At 47.6% G+C, this 25,780-nt stretch overlaps 1 protein-coding gene across 3 annotated transcripts in view; it reads right to left on the bottom strand.

Annotated features, from left to right (window-relative positions):
- The window catches only part of IRSp53 (Insulin receptor substrate 53 kDa), a 153,857-nt gene that overhangs the window by 80,202 nt on the left and 47,875 nt on the right, over positions 1-25,780 (bottom strand). For all 3 annotated transcript variants that reach the window (XR_013307878.1, XR_013307879.1, XM_077633780.1), the window contains exon 2: positions 24,010-24,085. Coding sequence is in view for 1 of the 3 variants with exons in the window: in XM_077633780.1 (XP_077489906.1) it covers positions 24,010-24,085 (76 nt within the window). In the remaining 2 variants the exon portion in view is untranslated. The remainder of the gene's footprint in view (positions 1-24,009; positions 24,086-25,780) is intronic.

Below are 25,780 nucleotides of genomic sequence, written 5' to 3'. Positions count from 1 at the left end.
TCACTCGGTTTTCGGGACGCCACTTCCGGGTTTCGTTGCCAATGAATCGTATACTGCTTTCGGATTAATAAGCATTTATAAAGAAGCTCCTGGAATTCGCTACCCACTGAAGTGAAAGCACGGCTGCGTCACTACCGGACCCTGTTTCGGCAGTGACCCATGTTCCCGAACGCAATTCCTCGCCCAAGACTCCCGGAAACAGACGGTGCTCCTTGGCGTCGATACGAAACTATGCAGACGCCAGGCCAAGCGGGCAAGCCAGACTCGTTCGTTGCAAGGGGGGTCGCGGGCTAAGAAGCCATCAAAAGTCAGTAGACGACGGCTTGCCCGCAATGTCGAGCGGCTGCGGGACCCAGGAAACACATCGGAGCAACCCGGCCACCAATCACGGTCGCATTAAATCTTCACCCGCCGGAAACAGCTATAGGGTGGAGGGGGAGGGGTAAAAGGGCGCATCGGATGGGAAGCCCGAAAGGCGTTTCGCGCGCTTTTTCTCCCTCTTACCGACCGCATTTTTCTTCCCCTTCATCCACCACACAAGAGGGAAATGGCGCCAACTGTAGCCGTAATCAGCGAACCGCGGAATCACCCTTCGCGACATCCAAAGGAGAGGCGAGACTCCGAGTGCGTTGCGTCTGTTGCGGTTTTTGTTTTGTGTGCGTTCGTGTGGCGTCGTGTTCCTTTCATTAGGCATGGGGGAGAGAGCGAAGCACAAACAGCAGCGTCCGTATGAACGATCACGAGTGAACGGGAAACGACATTTCGGTTGCTTCTAGATTAGACTGAATCCTGCTGCATTATATACTGCTTATACGCGTGGAGTACCCTTAATTCGAGCTTTTCGTTTATTCAAACTGGCGCTATGGTCCCGTCAATACCACGGGTTATTTTGAATTCCTCCTAGTTCAAACTTTTACTGCTCTTCGATTTCGATTTATGAACATTAGGCAGTAGGTGGCTTACACTGATTGTGGCATAGCTAGCTGAGACACTTTTAAAGATGTTGAATCTCGTGGTCGGTTTGACCGAATGGTGTTTCATTGCTCACATCTAGGCTTTAGTGCTATGACACATATTCGTCTGTAGTTACTCCTATAATTATTCTCGGCAGAAAAGCATAAAGCAGCCAATACAATTTTGCGAGACGTGTCGGTCCTGCCACAGGAGCCTTGCTAACAGTTATCAGGCTTCGTGGGGCGTATGGCGAACCTGTCACATTGTAGACGAAGCCTGCCGAAGTGGGACAGAAACATCTCTAAACTTGTACCAGGCTGCCGGCACTTGATGATTTACCACAACTATTATACCCGTCCAGACGACGTTCCGTCCAACCCTCGATTCTGTAATCATTCTTTTTCTTGCATCAGCTGCAACTACGCTACTGCAGTACATTCCCAAGCTCCCCACTTTATCTGAGTCGCGGCTGTCTTCAGTCATGTTTTCTTTCTCTTGGTGCTAACTCTGGCACCATCCGGTGTAATTTCAGTGCACCAAATATCTAAACCGCGGCCATTCAAATGATTTACCGTATTACACTGCAGGACGCTTTACAATGTGAAAACCTATCGCACCCACCGAGCCACTGAGTCCACTTTGAGTGCCCTTAGCTTCCGACAAACAATCTCTATGACGGGACAAACACTCGCTGCTCCAGATGGAGGGATGAATGCGTCGACGGCAGGACGCCACAAAGTAGAGAGCGAGGACTACTTCCTGCAAGGGACTCTGCTGGATAACACAACTTCCGTCCGCATTTACTTCTATCAGGCGCACCCGTCGCCCCCACACCATAGCCTCACCGTCAGGAAAACGTCAGCGGAAGACGCTCGCCAGTCATGCAGTGCCCGCATATTGAGAAAAGATGCCTGGACGACGTCGTCTCGACCTCGGCCATATCGGAGCGCCGACGTCCGTCCCGGGCCCACTTCGGCAGTGCTATGCAGCTCTCCCTACTCTAGACACGGATATCTTTTTTTCTTTTCGATTGCGTCCGTCGTCGTCTTTGGGGGAGAGGGGACATGTTCCCTATTTATTTCTTCCTTTTTGTCCCGTTATTTTATACTGCGTTCTGGAAGAGAGGGAGAGGGGGACTCTTTCGTTCGCCCAGCCGTTTTATTTTCCTCTTATTCTTCTATATCCTTCCTCCCTTCACTTCGGACGCACTCCCGGGGGAGTTTTATGGGAGGCACAGGCCCGGGCTCCTAGCAACCGTTCCCCATTTTCCCTACTTTTTAACTCTCTTTTTTTCCCTATGTTGTTTCTTCCCTGTCCCGTATGGCGTCCAGGTCAGCAAGTCCAATCTTGCAAGGCGCCGGCAGCAGCCGACGATATCCTCCATGCACGCGGCACACGAGAGACTACGCCGTGTCTTCCCCTTCGAAGGAAGAGCTGAGGCGGCGATCTCCGGGGCGGGTGGACATTGACGGTAAATAAGCTTTGCGAGGGGCTCCGTTCGCCCGGATTCTTTTGCGACTGCACACAAGTCCCCGTGAAGCAAATGCGAAGTAAACACCCGCCTCCGTCGTGTGGGCCGACTCGATCTGGTGTTGCCGTTGCCCCAACAAGAGGAGCCGAGCCCTGCTCCTTGTGCCTAGTTCGAGAGCAACAGGACCCAGAAGTAGGGAAATGTGATTTACGAAATACGGTTGGAGCTAGCGCCGTGGGTGGCGTTGTTGGAATCGATTTAGTAGCAATGCGGACTGCAGTGTTGCGAGACAACCTGTTTTTACCCAAGAGAGCAACAGCAGGGATACGCGTGTTTCGGCTATGGTACTTCACCGAACGAACCGGTTCGTAAACAGCCGCATAAGAGGACACGAAGCAAAGCGAATAACGGCGCTGGTCGAAGAATAACGGCGCTGGTGCGGTAGTATTTGCGGTTCACTTTGCGTCTGCATGCGTTGCTCTCTGTTATTCACGTGGGGCCTGGCCACAGGTACCCTTTTCAGTTCCTAACGCAGTTATATGGCACACAACTTGACTAGAATCCCGAATACTGTTGGCTATTTATAACAAAGACAATATTCAGATGGCTGTGGGCAGGAATCTTTTTCAGGTAGTGGTATCAAAAGGTTTTACGAAAGCATATTGCGAAAATGCGCGCATCCTCTAAACCGGAGGCACAGTGCGCATAAATACTGAAGAATCTTGAGTCCGTATTTTGAAAGAAACTACTGATAACTTTATTTACTCTTAGTAACGCAAGTAATGCAGGGATAGTTGCTCTGTGGCGGTAAATGCAAATGCGCGCTAAAGAACAGACCAACGGGCTTTAACACAATAATAATAATAATAATAATAATAATAATAATAATAATAATAATAATAATAATAATAATAATAATAATAATAATAATAATAATAATAATAATAATAATAATAATAATAATAATAATAATAATAATAATAATAATAATAATAATAATAATAATAATAATAATAATAATAATAATAATATTAATAATAATAATAATAATAATAATAATAATAATCACCATCATCTATTCACTCTTGAACGCCGGGTAAGGTGACGTCAGCTTAAATGGCGGAAGATGATAGAGGTCTTGCCCTGCAGTGAGGTAGTTAAGCTCAAAATGATGATGATGATGAAAGGTCCGTAAAGAGATGTGTTCATCAACGAGGTGGGGTTGCGGGAAAGATCTAAAATATACGTTGATAGTCACCATGTATACAAGTGAGTTTTAGATATCAGGAACCGCCTGCGTCGACGTTGATAAAGAGCTGCTCGACGCCGTTTTTGGGATGACAGCAAAGGTATTGGCAGCTAGAATGGTCGTACTAGAGAAAAACCCTTAAGTCTGAGCAGGCGTAGAAAAATAGACCACTGCAGATACTGGGAAAACGGAGTCAGGCCTTTGTTACAGTCAACGCCAATCACGAAGCAAGCCGGAGGCCCTCGGCGTTCAGTTCATACAATGTATCATTGTTTGACAAGCATGGTGAAACCCGCAGCTAGAAATCAACGTAGAAAGCAGGCTTCCGAGTTCGTGTAACCGCCCGTGTGTGTTGCAAGTAGGTCGATCGCACCAATTAGAAAGTCAGAAACCTCTTGGACCTTTCACTCCCCCTGAGCGAAAAGAAAGAGATGGGGAGCGAGGGAGGGACATGTGCACCCCATTCCCACCCACTTTCCTTCTACCATAGTCCTTATGCTCCTGCTCAAAACTGTGCCGCTCTCGAGCACATCTGCATCATATGAAAATTTAAAGATGGCAACCTGTAAGAGCCACTGTGCTACGACCCAGTCCAGACTGAAAATTTTTTGGAGATGTGGGTGTGAGGAAAGTAAAATTTGTTTCGGCACAATCGCGCAAGCCAATAAAAGAATGCTATGCCTGCAAGCATGGGTGCGTTTATGTTCCACCCGCCGGTATAACTACAAGACGAATGGGTCTCGAGGCAGAGTTTCATCAAATTTGTTCCATAACACACGCATCCTGCAAACTTATAAAACTGACTGTAAGATGCAGCTTAAGACAACGCTAGATGTTATTCTTTCTGGCTAGTAGGGGACACTATTCGGTCAGGTGTACAGCCTAATGGGTTTCCTTCTAGGCGTGCAGTGGGGCTCGTTTTGCATAGTCAACGGTTCAAATCATGCGAAGGTGAGTGGAACTCCATTCCTTATCACTCTCAAGATTGGGACCTCGCGGAGAGCTAGAGAGCGCCACTAAACGGCTGAGATAAAAAAAAAACACACACACGTAGGTTTGTATATTGTTGACAAAATTTGTGCATACCCCTCTGCAATCAAGACTTGAAACATTACCAAGGAAGGCCCCATGCCGCAGTTTGGAAAGAGATTTTTCCTAGATTCATACATAAACTCTTCAGAAGACGCTTGGAATAAGGTTTCAGGGATTGCGGGAGCTGCTGTGGCTAAAAAGCATCGTAGCCCAGGAAGTTAACCGGAACGGCATTCCACCTAAAATATCTGGAACGTATATTCTGGAACGTAGAATATCTGAAACGTAGTTCCAGATATTTCAAGTGTGTGGCACCGCTACAGCTAAAAACTTGAAAATCGTGTCTCACTTATTTTAGGAATATGTGTAGCACGGTTCCAGCTATATAGGCGGAACCCTTGAAAAAGTTCCAACTACTAAGTGGAACCGTATGTGGAACTAGACGTAAAGGTGTAGCAGCCAACGCAGCGGAGGCTGCGGAAGTGGTGCGCCCGCAAAACCGTATTACTGCGCCACGTATCATTCGCTCCTCTAGTAGGCCTGGTGAGTGTTTGGACTAAAATAAAGAGCTGTATAAAACGAAGAGCTAGAATTGGGAATCAGATTCTAAGCTGTGAGGCGCTCAGTGTACGGGCCCACTGCCTATAATTTTCACTGACTGTGCGCTACGCTTTAGGCACGGATGGAGAAAGAGCGATTCGCCCTACCAGCTGCGTATCATACCGCAAACATGTAATCCTTACTTCTTGAAGTCTCGATTAATCACAGAAAAAAAAAACGTAGATAAAGGTGAAACGAAGTGCAGGAAGATGCCAGTCGCGGTATCTGATATTTGTGGAAATGAAATATGCCTGTGTTCTCTTTGGCTGTATGGCGAACTCCTTATCGGGCGCGGAATTAGCTTGTGCGAATTGGTGCACTTTGGCAGCGTTGACAACTTTGTATAAAACAGAGTATTCTTAGGCGTAGTTTACTGGAGCAAAAACCGTACTAAGTGCATCATGCGCCAAGCACACGGTTAAATTAGACTTTTCTTTTATTACCCACAGAGTTACCTAGTGTCAAAGGGATTATTGTGACCTGTTCAAAACGTTCACGTTTCTTGAACGCCTGATTTATCTTACGTTTAGGTTACTATAGGTTTCCACACATACTGTAATACGCGAGAATGAGAAATATAATAGGAGTGAAGGAGACAGGGTGTGCGATTACGGATTAAAAGGAGTGCTCGAAATGCTTGTTTTTATTTAGGGCAGCTGTCGGGTCTGTCAATTGTTCAGCTCTCCGTGGACAAACGCAGCGCTCTTAAAAAAACCGGGCAGCAACTGTCACGCCCCTACGCCGCCTTTTTTCTGTAGCAAAAGATTAGCAATGCACAAAACGCTTGTTTTTTTCGTTTTTCTTTTTGACACGCAATAGTTGACACCGAAGATAGGAGCACTGAATGTATAAAACCTGAACGTTTTCAGCCAGACCTGATATTGTTGGCATCTCACTCTTCATTGGTGCTGAAATGTTCTGTAAACATTGTGACAAGGAATGGTGAATGTGGGTGACATTATCACCTCCTTCAATTAGTTGCTTCCACGCCAGCCCGTTTCTTCTCGCAATTTTTTGTATGGACGGTTGGCATCGCTGACATCTTTGCATACAAAGGCAGCAGCTGCAATGATAACGTCACGCGGGGTTTTACGACTACGACCTGTTCCGGGTTACGAGCGGCGCCTGCCTGTGCAGGTGACTGCAGGCTGGGCTTGAAGGCGGCTTGCTTATCTTCAACGCCTTTGGAAATGTGGGCACACACGCTATCGAGTATTTCATGCGTACTGACAACATACAATAGCCTCGAAAGCTGACATTTTGCAAGGGAACAGCATCGTCCATATCTTTTTGCCACACAGCGGTCGGCGTCATAAAAAGATCACTGAGGCAGGCAATGTCAGCCGGCAATGTAGACTTATGTGTTTTTTTTTCGTTTCTGTGTATGCTCTCCTTCCCGAGCGGTTTTACCGTTTAGCGATGCAGAAACGACCCTGAGAGCAACTACATCCAAGTTTTTTATTAGCAAAAATCTATTTTTTTGTTTAAATTTGTGGCTATGATGATGATTGTTCTTTAGCAGAAAAAAATTTGTTGTCGAGAAAATTGAATTCTGAAACGAACATTCTTTCCTGCAAATGGATTAAAAAGTTTGACGTCATTCATGTAAAGGACCCCATGATCACTTAAGAAAAGTGAATGGGAGTGTGGCGCAGCCTTAGAGATCAGCAGCCACAAAAAAAGCCCTGATGCCATTGCCGTTTGCTCGTGACAAGCCCAGGAAATGTGGACAAATGTTTCTAGATAACGGATGGTTTGTTAAGATAAAGGAACGAATTCCACACTAAGGAGGGAAACCTGAGATGTTTAAAAGGGCATAGCTAGCACAGCTCCAGCTAGTAAGATATCATCGAGTAGAAACCTCCCTTTGGCCTGCAGTCAGTGTAATCTGGCTGCTGTCTCTGATGGTGTTGATGGGGATGAAATAACTCAAGATGTAAAATATTTTTCACCACAAAACGGAGTTAGCAGTGCACCTACGTCTCAGACATTACGCGTGTGCTCAGCCTTCTTTTTACAAAGGACAGCCGATTGCACAAACCACACTACCCGGAACGAAAAGCCGCGCACAGATCTCTCTCTGGCCGGCCGTATCTGCGCTGATCGCTGAGCGAGGCACAAGCGCTTACCTCCGTAAGCCCGCGTCTCAAGACGGTCCCTCTTTTCGGGACGACGAACTCGAGCAAGACCCAGGAAGGACAGCCAAAGAGCTTCCGCCGGCAATGGAAAGGAGGCAGGGGAGCACCAGGCCTATGCGGCGCCGCCAAGACGTGAGATGCATCCCTACAGGGCACCTCACCATCGCCTCCGCCAACCGCCCGCAGGCCTTTCGGATGTTGTCCCGCACACCACGGCTCCCACTTTTTCCTTCCATCCAAATAAATTGATCGGGCGTCTTCTGCGCATGCGCGCAGCCCTTCATCCCACGGCCCGAGGAGGAACAAAGTGGTTAGGGGGCGCGTGTGTGCGCACGTGACCAGAGGCAGTCGCACTGAATGCACAACGACGACCGAGGGAATAAGGAAGAGGTAGAACTTGCGTGCCCGCATCGCCACAAGCTTTGCGCGCGACGCCGGAGGACGACAGAGAGGCAGATTTCGTTTTGCACCCCACCCGCTCAGAATAAACGCTGGCTGCTTCGTGACTCCGTTGCTAAGATGATGCAGGGACGGGTATGCAATGTGTGTATGTCCGGGATCGCCCGTAAGCAGTGGGAAAGTATGAGGAGACGCAGCCAACGATAGATCCTGCGGGGAACGTCCGTATGCGGGTTCCTCGAGGCAGGCAGGAAACGTGCATGCTGCAAATCAAAGCTTAAGCGCCCTTCTTCCGGCGAATGCTGTACCTTTAGGGAAAGAAGAGCGGTGGACTTCGCTGCTTTTGTTGGTACTGGAACGTCGCATGGAAGGGATTCAGGAAAAAGGGATGAGGCGCGTACTATGAGGTCGAAAGGCAAATGGTTGCAAACAGGGCCGCGGTGATGGACGCGGCAGACGCAATGACATGATTTGAAAGATACTCGATGCACTTGCACACAAGGTTGCCAGCCTTTTTCCGCTATTCACCGCTGCTCCGTTTAAAGTAAAAAGCGCTAAAAGGTCAGCCCGTAGCAGCCGAGTACAGCCATGCTCGTTCGATTAGGATTGAAAGGCGCACATAAAACGAGGGATCGGAAGTAGTTTCAGCTTGGACAGGTTGTAAGATGCGGCTTGAGTCTGCAAAGGCTGTCATGGCTTAAGGCCAGCTGTATCAAGCGGCGTATTGGCCATGCAGCCGTTCAAAAAAAGCTGAACAACAAGCATATCCAAGTGACCAGTATTGTGGTTCGTTGCTAAATGAAGAAAGTTCGCTCTGTCCCAAGACTAGAAGCAGAAAAGGTTTAGGTAGCAGCCGCAGCAGCAGTTCGGAGGGCTCCAACAGAAGACACTGTAGGGTATGCAAATATGGTGCCCGGCTAGGAACTCCAGATGGTTTAAATTGATCCGGAGCACTGAACTCTAGCGCACTTCGCAACCACCAGGGCCCCGTTGTGACGCGGAAAAAGTAAGCTTTCCATGCTTTTCACCCAGTTTCAGCCGTAGCTAGCGCACCCCACAATCACTACCCACGATAGCTGAGCCAACTCAGGTACCACACCTGAACAAAACTATCGCACTGCACGCTTTGGAGAATGATCACTCGTCAACGTATATAGCTTTTGAGATTCAAGAACACGCGGGTAACATAGTAGTTAGGTGGAAAATGAACACAGATTTAGGCAACGACACACCACGGCGTCGACGTCTTTATACCGGAAAAAATACCTCATGTATGTAAAGCTGCAAAGCATAATAATAATAATAATAATAATAATAATAATAATAATAATAATAATAATAATAATAATAATAATAATTGGTTTTTGGGGAAAGGAAATGGCGCAGTATCTGTCTCATATATCGGCGGACACCTGAACCACGCCGTAATGGAAGGAATAAAGCAGGGAGTGAAAGAAGAAAGGAAGAAAGAGGTGCCGTAGTGGAGGGCTCCGGAATAATTTCGACCACCTGGGGATCTTTAACGTGCACTGACATCGCACAGCACACGGGCGCCTTAGCGTTTTTCCTCCATAAAAACGCAGCCACCGCGGTCGGGTTCGAACCCGGGAACTCAGGACCAGTAGTCGAGCGCCTAACCACTGAGCCACCGCGGCGGGTCAGTGGTTAGCGCGCTCGGCTACTGATGCGGACGCTGTAACCACTGGCCCGCCGCGGTGGCTCAGTTTTTTTTTTTCGGGGGGGGGGGGGGGGGGGGGCTCGTAACGCGAGATTCTTAGCGTACGGACCACAAGAAAAATAATTTTAGAGCGAGACCTCTACTCCTCCCGTTCAAAGCCGAAGGTTACGTGGCTACGAGATTTGACGTTCAAACCAGGAGGAGCGGAGGCTTGGCTCTGACGTTATGCCACGTTGCTCTCTACGTACGCCTCGCCAAAGCTGGGCATGCGGAGCCGACGGCACTCTCGCAACTGCCGGAAATCGCGTGACGCGCCGTTCGCTATATGAAAGAGTGTGGCGTGTGCTTACCTTAACAGGGCTTTCTCTCGTCTTACAAGGTTGAACCTGGTTGAGCCACTGCTAATTTTTTGTTTAATCTAGTTTAATACTAAGTTGATAATAAGAGATCTAGACCAATGAGCAGAGATGAAAAAGACACCTGCTGCGAGCTCATCCTGCCCGGGAAAACTAGCCGCTCTCACTATTTAGACGGGTAGAGAGGGAGCAAAGAGGAAAATGGAGGCTGACAAAATGTCAAAATGTCACTACCTCACCCCGAGCTTTCTAATTCCTGACTCGCGGACGTTGTTGGGTGTCAGCTTTTCTGGCGAGGATTCGAAGACGCAAGCGCGCGGACACATTGGCTGCCTTGTTATCTCTTCGTCTCAAGCCGCAGAGACATTTTCTTGCGCGCTGTTAGCCTCGAAATCGGAAACCCTGCGGCTGAGGGAAAAAGCCGGAAAAAAGCGCACGCCGGAGCTGTCGCCGCGGGGTGACGACAAAAAAACAAAACAGAAAAAGCGGCACTTTGAAGAATCCGCGTGGCGTTCCCTCTCAGAAACGCGGACGGGAAAGCGCAGAGAAAGAGCTTTTTATTTTCTCCCTCATCCGAGGGATTCCCCCCGGCACGAAAACGCCAAGAAAAAAGACATCTTCGACCGAAGTCACGTATTTTTCCTTTTCTCGTTCGATTCTTGCGCTTTTTACGTTGACATTAAAAAGAAGCAGGGACATGTTTCTCTTTTCAACACAGACAATATTTGGGGAAAAGGGAAAGCAGCGGAGTTCCTTTTTTCCCTTCTCAGTGCCTCAGAGTTCGCTTGTTTTTGTTGTCTAGTGTTTTAAGTGGGTTTGCTTTTATTGTTTTAATTGTTTTTGCACCTTTCGCGAGAAAGGGTCTGCCTCTTCAAGAAATACAACATTTTAGGAAAGAAGCCAGAAGGTATCTTTAGGTGGGAGGCTGGCACCATTGCTTGTTTTCCCCCTTTTTTTTGGTGCTTCCGAGCGTTTAGAAAAATTGGGTGACACTTTTAGTGATGGGTGGCTTTTTTTACACACGCATTATTTGCAGAGAAACACAAGACGCCCCAAGGCTTCTTCTCTTTGTGTTCGCATGTTTCCCGGGAACTGCGGAAATCTTGTTGTACATGTTAACATTCTCGAAATGTTTGAAAAGACCGAGAAAAGAAAACTGCCAGAGTTGCTTCGAATAGTTTGCTCTGTCTTTCCATGCGCTTCGAAGAGAGTGTCTGCATTTAAGCTCTTTCTTTGTGTTTTAAAATCAGCTTTCTTCATCGCACCTTATTCAAAGTGCGTGACATGATTTGGCGCACACAATTTTTTGGAGAGAAAAAAATACTGGCCCCGTTGGCTTCGTTTCATTACCGTTAATTTCCGTTCTCTTCCGAAAAACTTAGCAGCACTCTATGCCAGAATGAGCACCTAAGAAAAAATAAGATGCTAGAAAAGTTCCTCTTAGTGTATTTCCCTGTGTATGTTTCAGTGCGAAAGCGCTACTTAACACGGTCCCAAGAAGCTTGTGTGAAGCCTCGGAATAACTCGTGTAAGTTCGGGTTAGTTCGAAGGAGCGTCGAGCCAGCTGCGGCCAATGGGAGGGTGACCTTGAAGGTGACCTTGGCCAAACCTAGCACAGCAACAGCCCATACAGAAAAAAAAAATATCGCCGCGAGTGGGTCTCCACCCAAAGGCGGCGCGACCAGATCAGCTTCGCTGGTCACTGCACGAGAACACTACACTATCACTGCTGCTGCTGCTGTTGTTGTTGTTGTTGTTGTTGTTGTTGTTAGCCTATCAAAAGATGGCACATACCCACACTGTGCGATCGGCCAAGAATCAGGTGGCTATTCACCTGAACGCAGTTAACAAAAAGGAAAAGCACGTGGAAGCGCAACACCGATGAATTCTTCCTCATGAACAGAAAAGGGATGAGAGTTTTGATTTCAAAATTATAAGAATAATAATAAAGAGAGCTCGTGTAAAACTGCAACACACTCTCGCGCTGTGCATTGCACGTCGTCGTCTTCAGCAACTTCCATCTGCGGAGCGAAGAGATCTGATCAGCTTAACCTCTGATGGCCGCGAGCGGGTTCCGAACCCGCGGCGGCGCGAACGAATCAGCTTCGCTGGCCGCTGCACGAGAGCGCTACACCACTGCCACAGCCGAACATCCTGCGTGCTTAACTGCCGGTCTCTCGCGCTGTGCTTTGGATTCCATGGTCTTCATCAACCTCCATCTGTGCGCAGTGGATCCAGAACACACCGCATTGCTTTCTTAAACCGAGTCTTGAACCGAAAACAAAGTGAAAACTGAATTCAGATCGCACACAATTCGCATTGGCCTCATCACGCTAAATCGTCGGCCGTTTTTCATTTCTGAAGTCATTCTTCGCCCTTCTACCTTTGGTGGTTGAAACCAGTGACGTCATGAGTGAGAGCTAAATAAGCAAAGTCATTAACCGACTCCGGCATCGAAGGTTGGGCTGGTCAATGATGAGGGAAGCATTAATCAGCCTCGAAAATAACAGTTACAACACACGGCACGTGAGTAGATTTCTTAATGCCTAGACGGTGTACGCGGAATTGTCGGCTGAAGCGCAATGCACAGACGATGGTGGCAACGCTTCTTGCGCCGCAGTCTGCTCTTTCCACAGCTATGGCTGTAATGAAGTGAAATGCTCGATAAATCCCGCCTGGATACGGAAAATCATCGCGAATGGCAAAAAATGTTCGCCAGATTAAACTTCACATAAAGAAGAAGCAATTAACGTTTTGGCGTCCAACATGTACGCGCGCTGAAAGTTGAATGATTTCTTGTTCCAAGTTTCGGCGAGTGTACGTTTTTTGCCAATCGCCATAGTTGTAAGATGAAAAAGCATAATGCAAGAACTCATTTCTATTTAGCTTCAACTAATAAGGTTGCTAAGTATGCATAGAAATTTCAGGACGCCGGAGATAACACTTTTCGCTTCGATCGAAGCCTGGCCAGCGTGGCTGAAAATTAAACCTGCAAATTAGTGCTGTACGCATCAGAACGTTAAAGCCGCTCACAGCAACAACGACACGTGATAAAATGGCGTTTGCACCATGAACGGCAGAATTTTGCCTTTGAAAGCGAAACTTGATCCTTCAGATGTGAGGGCATATCTTGCTGTTTCGACGAAGAAAACAGGCAGGCACGAAAATAAAAATAAACGAGCAAGCAATCAAACAAACAAATGGCAAATTCAATTTGAACACGTTTTCCGGGGACGCCCAAATCGCCCCGGCGCATCGGGGCTGCACGGTCGAGCGACCAGCGAGCGAGTAATGCGGTTCTGCGGGCTATTCGGGAAAGCCCCTGCATCCCTCTGCTTTTTGGGAAAAGGGGAGTCCCCCAAGCAACGCTGCCGCCACGCGCTGATCAGCGCCCTCTGCCGCCATCTCTCATCGCATAGTAGCACGGAAGCCGCGCTGGTACAAATGGCTTATTGTCACGCGAGGTAACAGTTTTTCCCGAATCTGGAGACTTCTTCCCTTGGTGCTCCCAATGTGCGGGGAGGAAATGCCGTGAAAATTGCAGTGGCAAGAAATCGGGATGGCTTAAAATAGAAAACTAAACCACTAATGGAGTTAACACGTAACGAAAAACTTAGCTGTGGTTATATAGTTAGTAAATTCGACATATCTGCACTAACCTACGGGGCAGAAACGTTGAGGCTAACGAAAAGGGTTCAGCTTAAGTTAAGGACAACGCAGCCAGCCATGGAAAGAAAAATGATAGGTGTAACGTGAAGAGACCGGAAGCGGGCAGAGTGGGTGAGGGAACAAACGCGGGCTAATGATATCCTAGTCGACATCAAAAGGAAGAAATGGGCTTGGGCAGGGCATGTACTGCGAAGGCAACATAATCGATGGTCCATTAAGAATAACAGACTGCATTCCAGGAGACGGCAAGCGTAGCAGGGGGCGGCAGAAAGTTAGGCGGGTGGATGAGATTAAGAAGTTTGCGGGGACACGGTGGGGACAGCGGGCAAAGGACAGGGTTAATTGGAGAGACATGGGAGATGCCTTTGCCCTGCAGTGGGTGCAGTCAGGCTGATGATGATGATGACATTTGACTAAACACTAAGCCAGTAAAGAAAGCTCTACATATCGAAAACTGCCTGTTATGAACCGGGGTTTCCTGTCCCGTGTCATACGCTTTAATTTTACGGCCTTGGAGTCTTATCTGTTGAACGTGTTCTCTCGGAAGTATCCGTAGACTTCCCTTATTATGTACAACCCAAGCAATTTGCACAAAAATACGAATGTTTTGGTTATTTCTGTACTAATTAGGCTGAAATGAAAATGACTTCTGTGTATTTACGTTCATTCATTCATTCACATCGGGTTTCAAATATTCTTCGGCCCTTCCTCAGAAACAATTGAAGCAAGAACAGTGTTTCAAACTGCCGTTTCAACCCAACCCTTTGACTGCCATTCATTACGCTTCTACGTTTATTGCTCGCAGCGTATTACCATCCGAGATTTCCAACCACTTCCCGACAGACGGCCAATCAAGCAGCTTCAGTTCCTTTGTGTTCGGATTCTTCCAGAAAACGAAGGGCTCGTCATTTTCTTCGAAGCCATTCTCTCGGACTTCCCCCCAAGTACTCGAAGAATGCAAATTGTTCCTCGCTCTCTCACAAGTAGCACCGCATTGATTCCTGCACCGGCCTCGTTAGCGGCACGTTCCAGCTGCGCCCATTATGTTGAAGGGGAAGCTGCAACCTCAAAAAATATAGAAATGAAGCCAGAACTGCCTAGTTTAACAAACTTCAAAGTCAGAGAACCGATATCAGTGAGACGGACAAGAAACTGTGCGCCTGGCTCACGCAATACGCTTTGCTGTTTCGGGGGGGGGGGGGGGGGGGGGTAGATTCTTTTCTACTTCTAATGTTTCGTCTTCAGCCGTGCGGCTTGGAACTTGCGGTTTAAGACCTTCGGGTAAAGAGTCTGTAGGCTGGCTGTCACAAGAGTGAGTTGTGCGAATTATTCAGAACGCTTTTAGTTTTAAACAGCAGCTTACAAGATTGACGTCCATGCAGGTCGTAATGATTTTGGCTAATAATATTCTTACGGGGGCAGAAGGCCATCGCAGCGCGTAGAAACACAAGATAATGATGATGTCCACAAGGCACGTAAAGAACATTAGGCACAGGCCACCACGATGATGATGATGTACTGAAATTTAATGACACATATCCGCGGCGGGGGATTGACGGTTGATTGGTTGGTTGGCCTCAAATAGAGATGGCTCATACCCACTACGGAGGAGTGGCCAAGACATTGGCCGTCAATTGCTGGAAATAGGAACGTTTTGATGGGAAAAGGAGTAGTAATAGTATATAGGCTGACAGACTTAAAGACGCAAAGACAGGGTTCCTGTTAACTTGGAGATCGAAGACGGAACAATGGCTTAATATGCATAATAGTATACAATGCCTGTAATGTTTCAAGCCAGCAATCACGCGACATAACTTCGTCCGCGTTGTCGCCGGTCGTTTGCTTCGTAGCATTATGTCACCGAGCCAAAATTAAAGAAAATTAACAGAATTGACCAAATAAACACATTTTCACAAGAAGACACGCACTGGTCATGGCACATATTATTAATTTGTAGTTAGTTACCGAATAGAAACACTCATTTAAACATACCTCCAGTTAAACGACGCGAACCACGCTCATAAAAAGCAACTTTTTCACCAAAGAATACAAAATTTCGAACCGGAAAATCTAAAAGTTGGTAGGCTTCAATCATGTACAGGGTGCTTATCTTAGTACCTTCGGCCAGCCCGCTCACGAAACTCATCTAAGAACCCCAAAATTTTCACGGGAATGTAGCTTAGCTAATGAGGTCCGATAAAGAAGTTTATAGAGAAGCCGGAAGGGACAGAAGTGAATACAGCTTTTTCGCCACAGAAACAGCGTTATTAATAGGCAGTGGCAGCAGTAACGCCCATCGTTGAGCGAGTGGTGCTGTAAATGTGAAAGCATCAACTACGGTTGGTTCAATCCACTCTTCCATCAAGAGCAACTCCTGATGATAATAATTCGTTTTTGCGGAAAGGAAATGGCGTAGCATCTGTCTAATACATCGGCGGACGCCTGACCCACACCGTAAGGGAAGGAATAAAGGCGGGAGTGAAAGAAGAAAGGAAGAAAGAGGTGCCGTAGTGGAGGGCTCCGGAATTATTTCGACCACCTGGGGATCTTTAACGTGCACTGTCATCGCACAACACACGGGCGCCTTAACGTTTCGCCTCCATCGAAACGCGGCCGCCCAGTCAAAGGAGCAAACTTATTTCGGCATTACTGAGCGATAACCGACTAAAATTATCAATGCTAGGGTGTGATGCACGGAATCTCACGTAAAAACGCTTTCACCATTGCTATAACCGCGAGGCGATGTTAGCTTCATTCTTTGTTCCTAGCTTATGAGCAGCATGAACGCCTAGCAGGTTTTCGGCGGTATTTAAATTGAACGGTGCAGAGAGCGATTGCCCTTTTAATTTTCGACCACTGATGGTATTATTTGCTGCTATCGCCGCTGCCCAGCGATAGCAGCAGACCTCGTTTAATTGCTACGCCAGGCTTCCCTTACCGTTGTGCAAGGCGTCATCCGTGACTGGCATAACGGCCCCGCGACTGAGAGCCTCCCTAGGAGATTTTGGCAGGTCGGCGGCGTCAATTACGCTCTCTCTTTTTTTTACTATTTGTTTGCTTCTAAGCGCTGTGGTGGCCGCTTATATAGGTGCTTATCGATGAGAATTCTAGGACTGAAAAGATATATCGGAGGCACCACCAGCCGGTAGTTCTTCGAAACAGAATTACGGATAGTAATACACCATCGACTGCTGCCTTGGTTCGCTTCGACTATGATATCAATAAGAGTTTCATCATTGTATGCTATTATTTTTTATCTGATCTGTATACGATGATCCCAGCGAATATATGACAAACACGCACACACGCAAACGTCTTACTTAGGCCCTCTTTATAACCCCTCGTTACAAGCGACATCGCATCACCTGAAACGTGCTGCCGTATATTACTCGTAATGCGTAAAACGGCACCCCTGGCGTGCGCCTTTGTTCTTCCCGCTGCATTACAAAGGACATAGTTACACGCTGCCCTATTTTCTGTTATGCTTCATCTCCTTTTCGTTACCGCATACATAAATTCGACATGACAAATAGGAGGTAGTTACATTTAACTATAGCCTCAATACCATTGCTCGTACCCAACTAAACTGCCGCGTGAAGCCGCTATAGTCGGACACAATTCAAGGAACAAGCGGCTTTTCCCCGCCAAAGGACCTCCTTCCAGCCAATGACGTCGGCTGATTTTCATGAGCCTGCTAGCGCGACAATGCAGGGAGTAGTAGATGAAGGGAATAGTACCCTCCTTCTATGGTCAGGGATAGTCTCCTTTCTGTATTGTCACGACGCTCCTTGCAATGTCACGCTAGCAGGTTCATGCCAATTGGCCAACGCCATTGGCTGGAAGAGGGTCCATTGTCAGGGAAAAGCCGCTTCTTGAGTTGTATTCAACTATAGTAAATAGTCCTTAACGGTTTGGAAAAGCTGGGTCATATGCAATTAGAGTATTCTTTGCTCGTGTTCACTTCTGGGAGCCGTATTTTGAGAGTAGCAGTTCCTTGTGCAGTCTCACTTTCTTCATCTACTCACTTCATTTTGCAAAAAACAAAAAAAAACAAAAACTGCCTCCAAGACATTTCATTCCCTGCAGGGAGAAAAAGAGAGAGTGCTATACGTCCTCATCACTCCGCTCCCGTTTAAAAGAGCCTGCTCAGACTTTAATAGACCAAGGTCACCTGGCCGCAGGTGGCACGTTCTCACATTGGCCGCAGGTTAACAACATGACAATGCTCTAATTTCATTGGTCAGGAAGGAATCACGTGACTGCAATAACTGCATCACGCCCCTGCACCTTATCTCTCTTCCTTTCCATTCTAAAGTCTACTTGGCTCAGGCCCATGTTCATCATTTCGGTCACACTCGGAAGCTCCGACATCTTTGCCTAAGTTGATAGTAATCATCCCCATCATCATCCTACTCACCACTACAATGCTCACCATCCTCATTCCCAGCACTATTATCCCTGTTGCGAACACTTAGGATGAAGACCTCAGCCATTGATCTCCAATTTATAATGTCCTGCAGTAGCTGCGGCAAAGCGTATATAGAACAACATCTAAAATGATGAAAGCATTGTAAACTGGCAGGCGAGCACGGATGTCTTCGGAACACAAATGCTATCACGCCGACAGCATTAACAATTACACAGCTGTCCTTGTGAGTGAGAGAGTCGAGAACAAGACCGGGAAAGGATTCGCGTGCGTCAACACACCGGTAAGTACATCACGACCGTTGTCCCAACACCGATAATCCAGTCCACCAATCACAGCGCGGCGTCGGAGAGACAAAGGATGCCCGTACCAGAGAGAAGGGTCAGGAAAAAGAATACCGAAATGAAAAAGAGGGAAAAAGAAAGAAAAGGGAAGAAATCAGGGAAGAGGGGAAGGAGGCGCGAAGTAACCAAAGACAGCGTCGGTGTCCAACAGAGCGCACGCCGCAGCAGGCCGCGTAACGGCGGGCCGATGATAAATCTGCGGGACCCATCCCAGCGTGCGGTCGCATCTATCTTCGGCGCGTCCAGCGACGCACTCTCACAGGGCGGGTGAGCAGAAAAATAAACATAAAGAACGAAATGCAACAAACAATGGAAAGCGCTCGGTGTTTGGCGTCGTCGACGACCGCGAGAGACTCGCACATACACTCGCATGCTCTGCTCTGCGCTTCCCTGCGTTCCTTTCTTCCTTCGGCGCCTTTCTTCCCGCGTAGGGACTGCGCGCGGTTCTAAATGCGTCCCCAGAGTGTAACCACAGCGGCAACCCTTCTTGTCAACGGCCCGGTCGAGAAGCGATGTCGACACGCTAGATGTGCCGCCACGAATCTATACGGGCTTGCCACAGGCGTGAAGGCCGAGGACTATCGTTGGACAGACACCTCCGGCAGGCGATTAGTCAAGTACGCGCGTTGCCTCAAGCTACCAGTGGCGGGCATGGGGAGGAAAGGGAGAGAGTGACGGGAAAAAAGGGTCGCGGGAGAAAGTGTCCCGTCCACGCACCTGCGTGGATGACGATCCTTCTTCGTTTACAGGTTGTTGAAAGTGAAGAGTTAAGAAAAAAAAAGAAGGGACCACTCAAAAACTGCTGTTCAAACTAAAATACGCGGATGCATTTTTTTCTTAGTCTCGGCAGTAAAGGCGGCTCAAGGACAAAGAATGGCACCCACAAACCAGAGACAGCCACTAGTTTAGAGGGCCTTTCTTTGTACTTGTCTTTTGTTGGCCTTGCTGTCGACATATGTCCAGAAGACAGACGACCACTGCCTTCTACTCCTTATTTTTCCTTTTTTTTGTGAAAATACTTATAGGTGGAAGGGAAACTTTCACGCTGTTCAAACCCACTGCGCCTGTCTAATCTATGTCATCGTCGTAGATAACAATGGGCCCAGGCTACTGTTCTTTAGCTGTTTTGCTCGATTTTCTCGACCAGAATCTTTTTGGCCGATGTGTTTCAAGATATCTGAAATGGCTGCTCCAGTTCTAATTAGCTAAGCCGCTTTTCATTTATTTATATTCTGGCGTATCAACTATTTTTAATTTTGTACCACTGACTTGATTCACTGCAGGTGTTCCTTTGGCGAACTGGTAGGCACCATCTGAGGACTTGCTTATGGCTTAGCATGTGGAATTTAACGTCTCCACATTGTGCGCAGGCTATGAGGGACGCCGTAGAGGATGGCTTCGAATGAATTGTCACCACCTGAGTTCGTTCGATGTACACTCGCATCCAAGAGCACAAGAAAATTTTTGAGTTTTTCCCAACCTAAATGCGACCGCCGTAACAGAGACTCAACACCACGACCTCAGCCACAGCAGAAGATCGCCTTAGCCACTGCACCTTCGCGGCAGGTGGCATAATTTTAAGGACCGCTTTTTCAGCTGCGGCAGGGGTTTGAGCAAAAGCTAGAGAGATTTGTGTATGAAAGTAAGGTATTGCATGATGTTATAAGCAGTAATGACTCTAACCCTCTGGCAGACAGCGACTAGCGTAGCCGTGGTGAAGTACAAGAGAAATCTGAAGTTTTTGGCTGATCAGACTGCTACGAGGATTAAAACGAATCCTTGCAACTCTTCGGTAAATGCAAATAAAAAAAAAACTTTCTTATGTTGTACGGACCAAGCGAAATCAAGTTTATAAAATATTAATTAATGGATTTCGATGCTATAAAGCGTTTAAACTAATAAGGGTGTTCGCGAAAATCGACCGGGATTAGAGAAGAACGACACATAGGTTCATTATTAGCAATCTTTCAAAGTATCGGCCACCCGGATTGGGTTAACGTAGCTATCATGTGCCTGGAGGAAAAATGAACTACAAAAAATAACTTTTTGAAAATAGTCACGCTGATTTATTTCGGTTTCCCTCGTGGCCCCGAGGCCATTAAACAGTGAAGTGATACATAGGTGAATATATGCAACAGAACATTTTATCTTGATCAGTGGCGTCATTTGCTGGCGTTCGTGTCACTTTTGTCACTCGAGAGCACGAGTAGTTTAACGTTCATGAATAGTAGCACATTTTATGAACTATGCTGAAAAGCCTAAAAAAGTTGGCTTTGTAAAGCGAGATGTCCTCGCCCATTAATCATCTCTCTTTTCAAGGCACGTTTTCTGCCGATAGCCAGGAAAGTGGAAAAAAAAACTATAGAACTTGCCCAAGAATAGTAGAATGAAGAAAACAAAGATCCGTTGGACGAGCAGCCGTTCAAAATAATGTCGTTTAGGCAGGCTCCTAGAGAATGACGGAAATCACGCCACAGCCATGAAGTAAGACATATTTCCGGCCGTGTCGCCTTTGTTCCTTGTGGTCATTGTTACAATCACTCCTCCGGCTTTAGCCTGTTCACTGGGCGACAAAAAGATTCCGCGCACAATGGAGCGATGCCGATATGAGAACCCAAAAGAACAATGGCGCCTTTTGATGGCGGTCCATCTGAAATGTAGCCCTAAGCCGCCTCAAAAAGATGCCATCGCCAGAAAGAGGTGAAACATAATGGCGCTGGAAAACCCGGCGAAGACTTATCTAAGGAGGTGGCGCGTATGACTTCCGAGTTGAGCAGGCCATTTGAGGATGTCTTGGTGCTGCAAATCGCATATCGCCAAGTGTGGGGTACGTTGTGCTGTCTTAGACCATAGTGCCGTAACAGAGAACATTTACAACTCACCACGACGAAATTTCTTTTTAATGATTATAAGGTGTCCTCAAGATCCATAGAGCAGCAAAGCAGGAACAAAGAATTATGCGAAAAGAAAGGACCACGTCTTCATGAGAAGATTTGTCTCGTATACTAAAGTATAACAGTTCAACTCAAGGGTTCATTCCGGGAAATCTGCGCTGAGACGAAAGAAAGCACATACGCCTAAAATGCACTTGACAGCATTTCGAAGTTGGGCTGTCCGGTGTGAGTCGGTGTGGTCCGAATTTTCATACACCCATGAAGGTGTGCGGAAAATTAATAGTGACTGTACAAATGCTAACTTGAGTTCTGTTGAGGGCATCGCGATAATCTCGGTGGTGGAACTAAACCTTATAAAAGTGATCTATAGACAGCCTATAGAGTTATTATAGGCTCCATTGCCTTCCTATAGATATTTCTGTCTATTCGCAGTCTATAGACTATCTATAGACAAAGTCTACTAAAAGTGCATGGCCATCTATCTATAGTTCGTCTAAAGACTGTCTATAGGATTTGTATTCCCTATAGACTGTTCTGTAAGGTTTGTCTATAGCGAGTTTGTACACTTTACAGACAGAAGACTATGGACAGTCTATAGACTGTCTAAAAGGTTTTTTGTAAGGGAAGGAAGGCGCAGACAGCGCTGACTGTACAAAGCAGCGTGTTGACTTTGATGCCGTTAGTTCCCGCTATGCGAACGCCAAGTCTGTCTTCCCAGTTACTGAAAAATACGCATGTTCAGCAAGTGAACTTAAATTTAGCGTAGCGTATCCCTCGTCCCCATTACCGCTGTTGTAAAGACGACTGCCGCGCTTGCAGTGGGACCTTTAAACGTTGGCACAGCTCCCAGCTAAACTAACGACCCGTAACGTGCATGTATGCCGCCCGAAAGTTAAGGAGTTAAGAAAACTTGCGTTCAGGACAGAAACGCCGGTAGATGTTGGTTTCTCAATTTATTGTGCTCGAAATCACGGCGGATCTGAAGAACCAGCCAATGAATTTCTCGAAGAGCTGGCGAGTAAAAAGTAGATTACGTGTGTATTTGTCTTCGTTCTACATACAAACACCGGTATAACCGCTTTAAAGGGCTGGAAAAAAATGTTCATTCTGTAAGGCTAACGCTTATAGGAAACAAAAATCCGCTAAACCACAGTTAATGTGAAATGAGGCGTTGGTATGTTTTCATGCTTCAAGTTTAGCGTGCGTTTCTTTTGTAGCTGAAGATTTAACTTCGCGTCTTCCGGGCTGTCAGAACCACACGTAGTCAAGTAACACCCTCTTCCGTAAACAATGTTTACAATCTAATCGGCCTAATTGGGACGACATCGAGTAAACACGTGCCAACACCCACACAAAAAGAAGTTTCAGTGCGTCAGAAGAGAAGGCTCTTTGTTAGAAGCCAGCCATCCAGGGAGAACAAAAGCCTACACGTAAGACAGGCCATGGTTTCGCTTCAAAGCACCGCTCGCAATGTTTTTGAGCGCCCACCACGACAAGTTTTACACCCGTGCAGCAGAGATGACGAGGGATAGGGCTGCACACAGGGAGAGTGTGGGGACCCATTCGGCTACGGGGCAACGGCAGCGTCGTCGACACAATGGCAGCGCCTCACAGCGGCGTATGCCGAGACGACAACAGGCCAGCCCAATTTTATCCGTAGCGCGGCGAACGAGCAAGCCCATTTGTCACCGGGCCGACGACGTCGACGACACGTCGACTACGTCGCGAACATTCTGCGCGAGGCGGTCCGTTAAGCGCGTAAGACCGCCGCCCAGCCCGTTAGGGAGAACACCGCATCACCACGCGCCCTGACTGCCGCTGGGGGGCGCTAGTGAGAAGAACGCGAGCGGCCGGGGGAAGGGGGGCTGGGGGTGGTGGAAGCTAGAAATGACAAAATGGCGACCTCCCCCATAACCTCCCCCCTTCCCGGTTCGAGCCTCACTTGGTCCCCGTTAACAGACGCCGCCGTTTTCAAACTGCGCAATCGTAGCAGTGTGAAAAGAAGACAGCAACACGGGGTTTCGTCTCCGCCTAGTATAATGGCGAACAGTGAGAACAGTTAAGGCTAGCGGAGGCGGGGAGCTGAACGAGATAATGGCTAAAAGTGCCGACAGACTGAAGGGCGGAAAACGAGGAGATAGGGAGAGTGGTTCCTACTAAACACGAGCCAGAAAGAGTCAGCGTTTTCTGTGCGAGCACCGCCGTTGTACTGCGGTAAGCGGGGTTTTGAGTTATGGGTTTTTCGCGGCTATTTATACGAAACTGCGGCGCACGGAAGCGGTCGTAAAGTCGTTTCCGCTTGTCCGCAGCAGACGACCGCGCAGACGACACGAGCGTGGCAAGCCCCCACACGTCAGGCTCTATCGCGTTTAATGTTTGGTGGCGCTGGCGGCTATTGCGTTGGCCCTCTGGCGGCGGCGTGAGCGGTAAAAAGAGGCTGATAGGAAGTCGCTCTGAGACAAGGCGACGATGTGTTGTTAGGTGAATGGCCCACCAAGAATGAGCGGTTATCACTTCTGGCGCTGTTATGCCCTTAGCTTTTGTGCTACACCCGTTCTTTGGAAGACAGACTTCCTGGAATTCTTGAGCATGAAAAGGCCTGGGAAGTACCGGAGACGACTCGTAAAGTCAGAATTCAGACGTTCTTTCCACTGAAGACGCGCGCAGAATAAAGGCTTATATTAGTAACGTGTCTTGTTTCGAATGAACGTGTAAAGAAAGGAAATGGAATGAGGACCGATTTAAAACTTTGTAAGAAGTCTTTCGCAATAGCGGTACCAGTGTCATTGCACCACTCACCGTGAAGTGCTTTCAGGTACGTCTTGCCAGCTGCGATGAGCTGCCTCGCACAGGGGTTGAACTTCTCCAGGATGTTCTGCAAGAACAAAAAACAGAAACATATAAAGCGTCGGCAGGGGGACGTTCGAGCACAACGCTCACGACTAGGTGCAGGTTGTACAGATTCTCTAGACAACAACAACGGCAACGCAATGATGCCGTGTCAAGTAAAGCGACCATAATAATAATAATTGCTTTTTTGGGGAAAGGAAATGGTGCAGTATCTGTCTCATATATCGTTGGACACCTGAACCGCGCCATAAGGGAAGGGATAAAGGAGGGAGTGAAAGAAAGGAAGAAAGAGGCGCCGTAGTGGAAGGCTCTGGAATAATTTCGACCACCTGGGGATCTTTAACGTGCACTGACGTCGCACAGCACACGGGCGCCTTAGCGTTTTGCCTCCATAAAAACGCAGTCTCCACGTAAAGCGATCCGCGACTCATTTGTAATCAATGGCCGCTATGTGTACAGGTCAGTATTCTTAAGGTTCAACGGTTCTAAGGAATCAATAAACGGCTGGGGAAGACAGTTCCACCAGCACAATCACTCGTTGTGTACTACACAGGCACACAGTCAGCAAACCACGGAGGTGGTTGAGCGCAGTCGTTTGATTTCTTAGGAACGCAGATACAGCCGGGCACAACACTAACGACGCCAAGTACGAAGTTGCACTTTGCAGCATCCCGGATGTGTTGAAGCGCTCTGTAAGAATCTCAGCTAGAGAGAAAACGTCGCCTCCGAATAAATATATAATCATGAGAAATAGTTACAGTTGGGACTGCGGTTCATCATCTAGTATTTCTTGGCTGCACCACAGACTATTTGTATCTCAGGTCTCAGTTTGTTATCTTCAATCATGCATAGTCATCCTCAATTCATATATCCTCCAGTGTTTTGTAAGGTTCTCAAACTCCTTTACTGATCATTTAGTTTGGATTGTTAATAATAATTGGTTTTTGGGGAAGCAAATGGCGCAGTATCTGTCTCACATATCGGCGGACACCTGAACCGCGCCGCAAGAGAATGGATAAAGGAGGGAGTGAAAGAAGAAAGGAAGAAAGAGGTGCCATAGTGTAGGGCTCCGGAATAACTTCGGCCACCTGGGGATCTTTAACGTGGACTGACATCGCACAGCACACGGGCGCAAAACTATTTCACATATCTCGGTGGGCACCCGAACCGCACCGTAAGGGAACGAAATAAGGAGGGAGGAAAGAAGAAAGGAAGAAAGAGGTGCCGTAGTGGAGGGCTCCGGAATAATTTTGCCTCCTTGGCATCTTTAACCCCCGCCGCGGTGGCTCAGAGGTTAGGGCGCTCGACTACTGATGCGGAGTTCCCGGATTCGAACCCGACCGCGGCGGCTGCGTTTTTATGGAGGAAAAACGCTAAGGCGCCCGTGGGCTGTGCGATGTCAGTGCACGTTAAAGATCCCCAGGTGGTCGAAATTATTCCGGAGCCCTCCACTACGGCAGCTCTCTCTTCCTTTCTTCTTTCACTCCCTCCTTTACCCTTCCCTTACGGCGCGGTTCAGGTGTCCAACGATATATGAGACAGATACTGCGCCATTTCCTTTCCCCCAAAAAAATCCAATTATTATTATTATGGCATCTTTAACGTGCACTGGCATCGTACAACACACGGGCGCCTTTTGCGTTTCGCCTCCACCGAAACGTGGCAGCCGCGGTCGGGTTCGAACTTGGCTACTCCGGCTCAGTAGCCGACCGCCCTAACC

Source organism: Amblyomma americanum, chromosome 8 (genome assembly GCF_052857255.1).
Source record: "Amblyomma americanum isolate KBUSLIRL-KWMA chromosome 8, ASM5285725v1, whole genome shotgun sequence".
Lineage (NCBI taxonomy): Eukaryota > Metazoa > Arthropoda > Arachnida > Ixodida > Ixodidae > Amblyomma > Amblyomma americanum.
The sequence above is the reverse complement of the archived record's forward strand: the minus strand, read 5'-3'. Positions and strand labels throughout refer to the sequence as shown.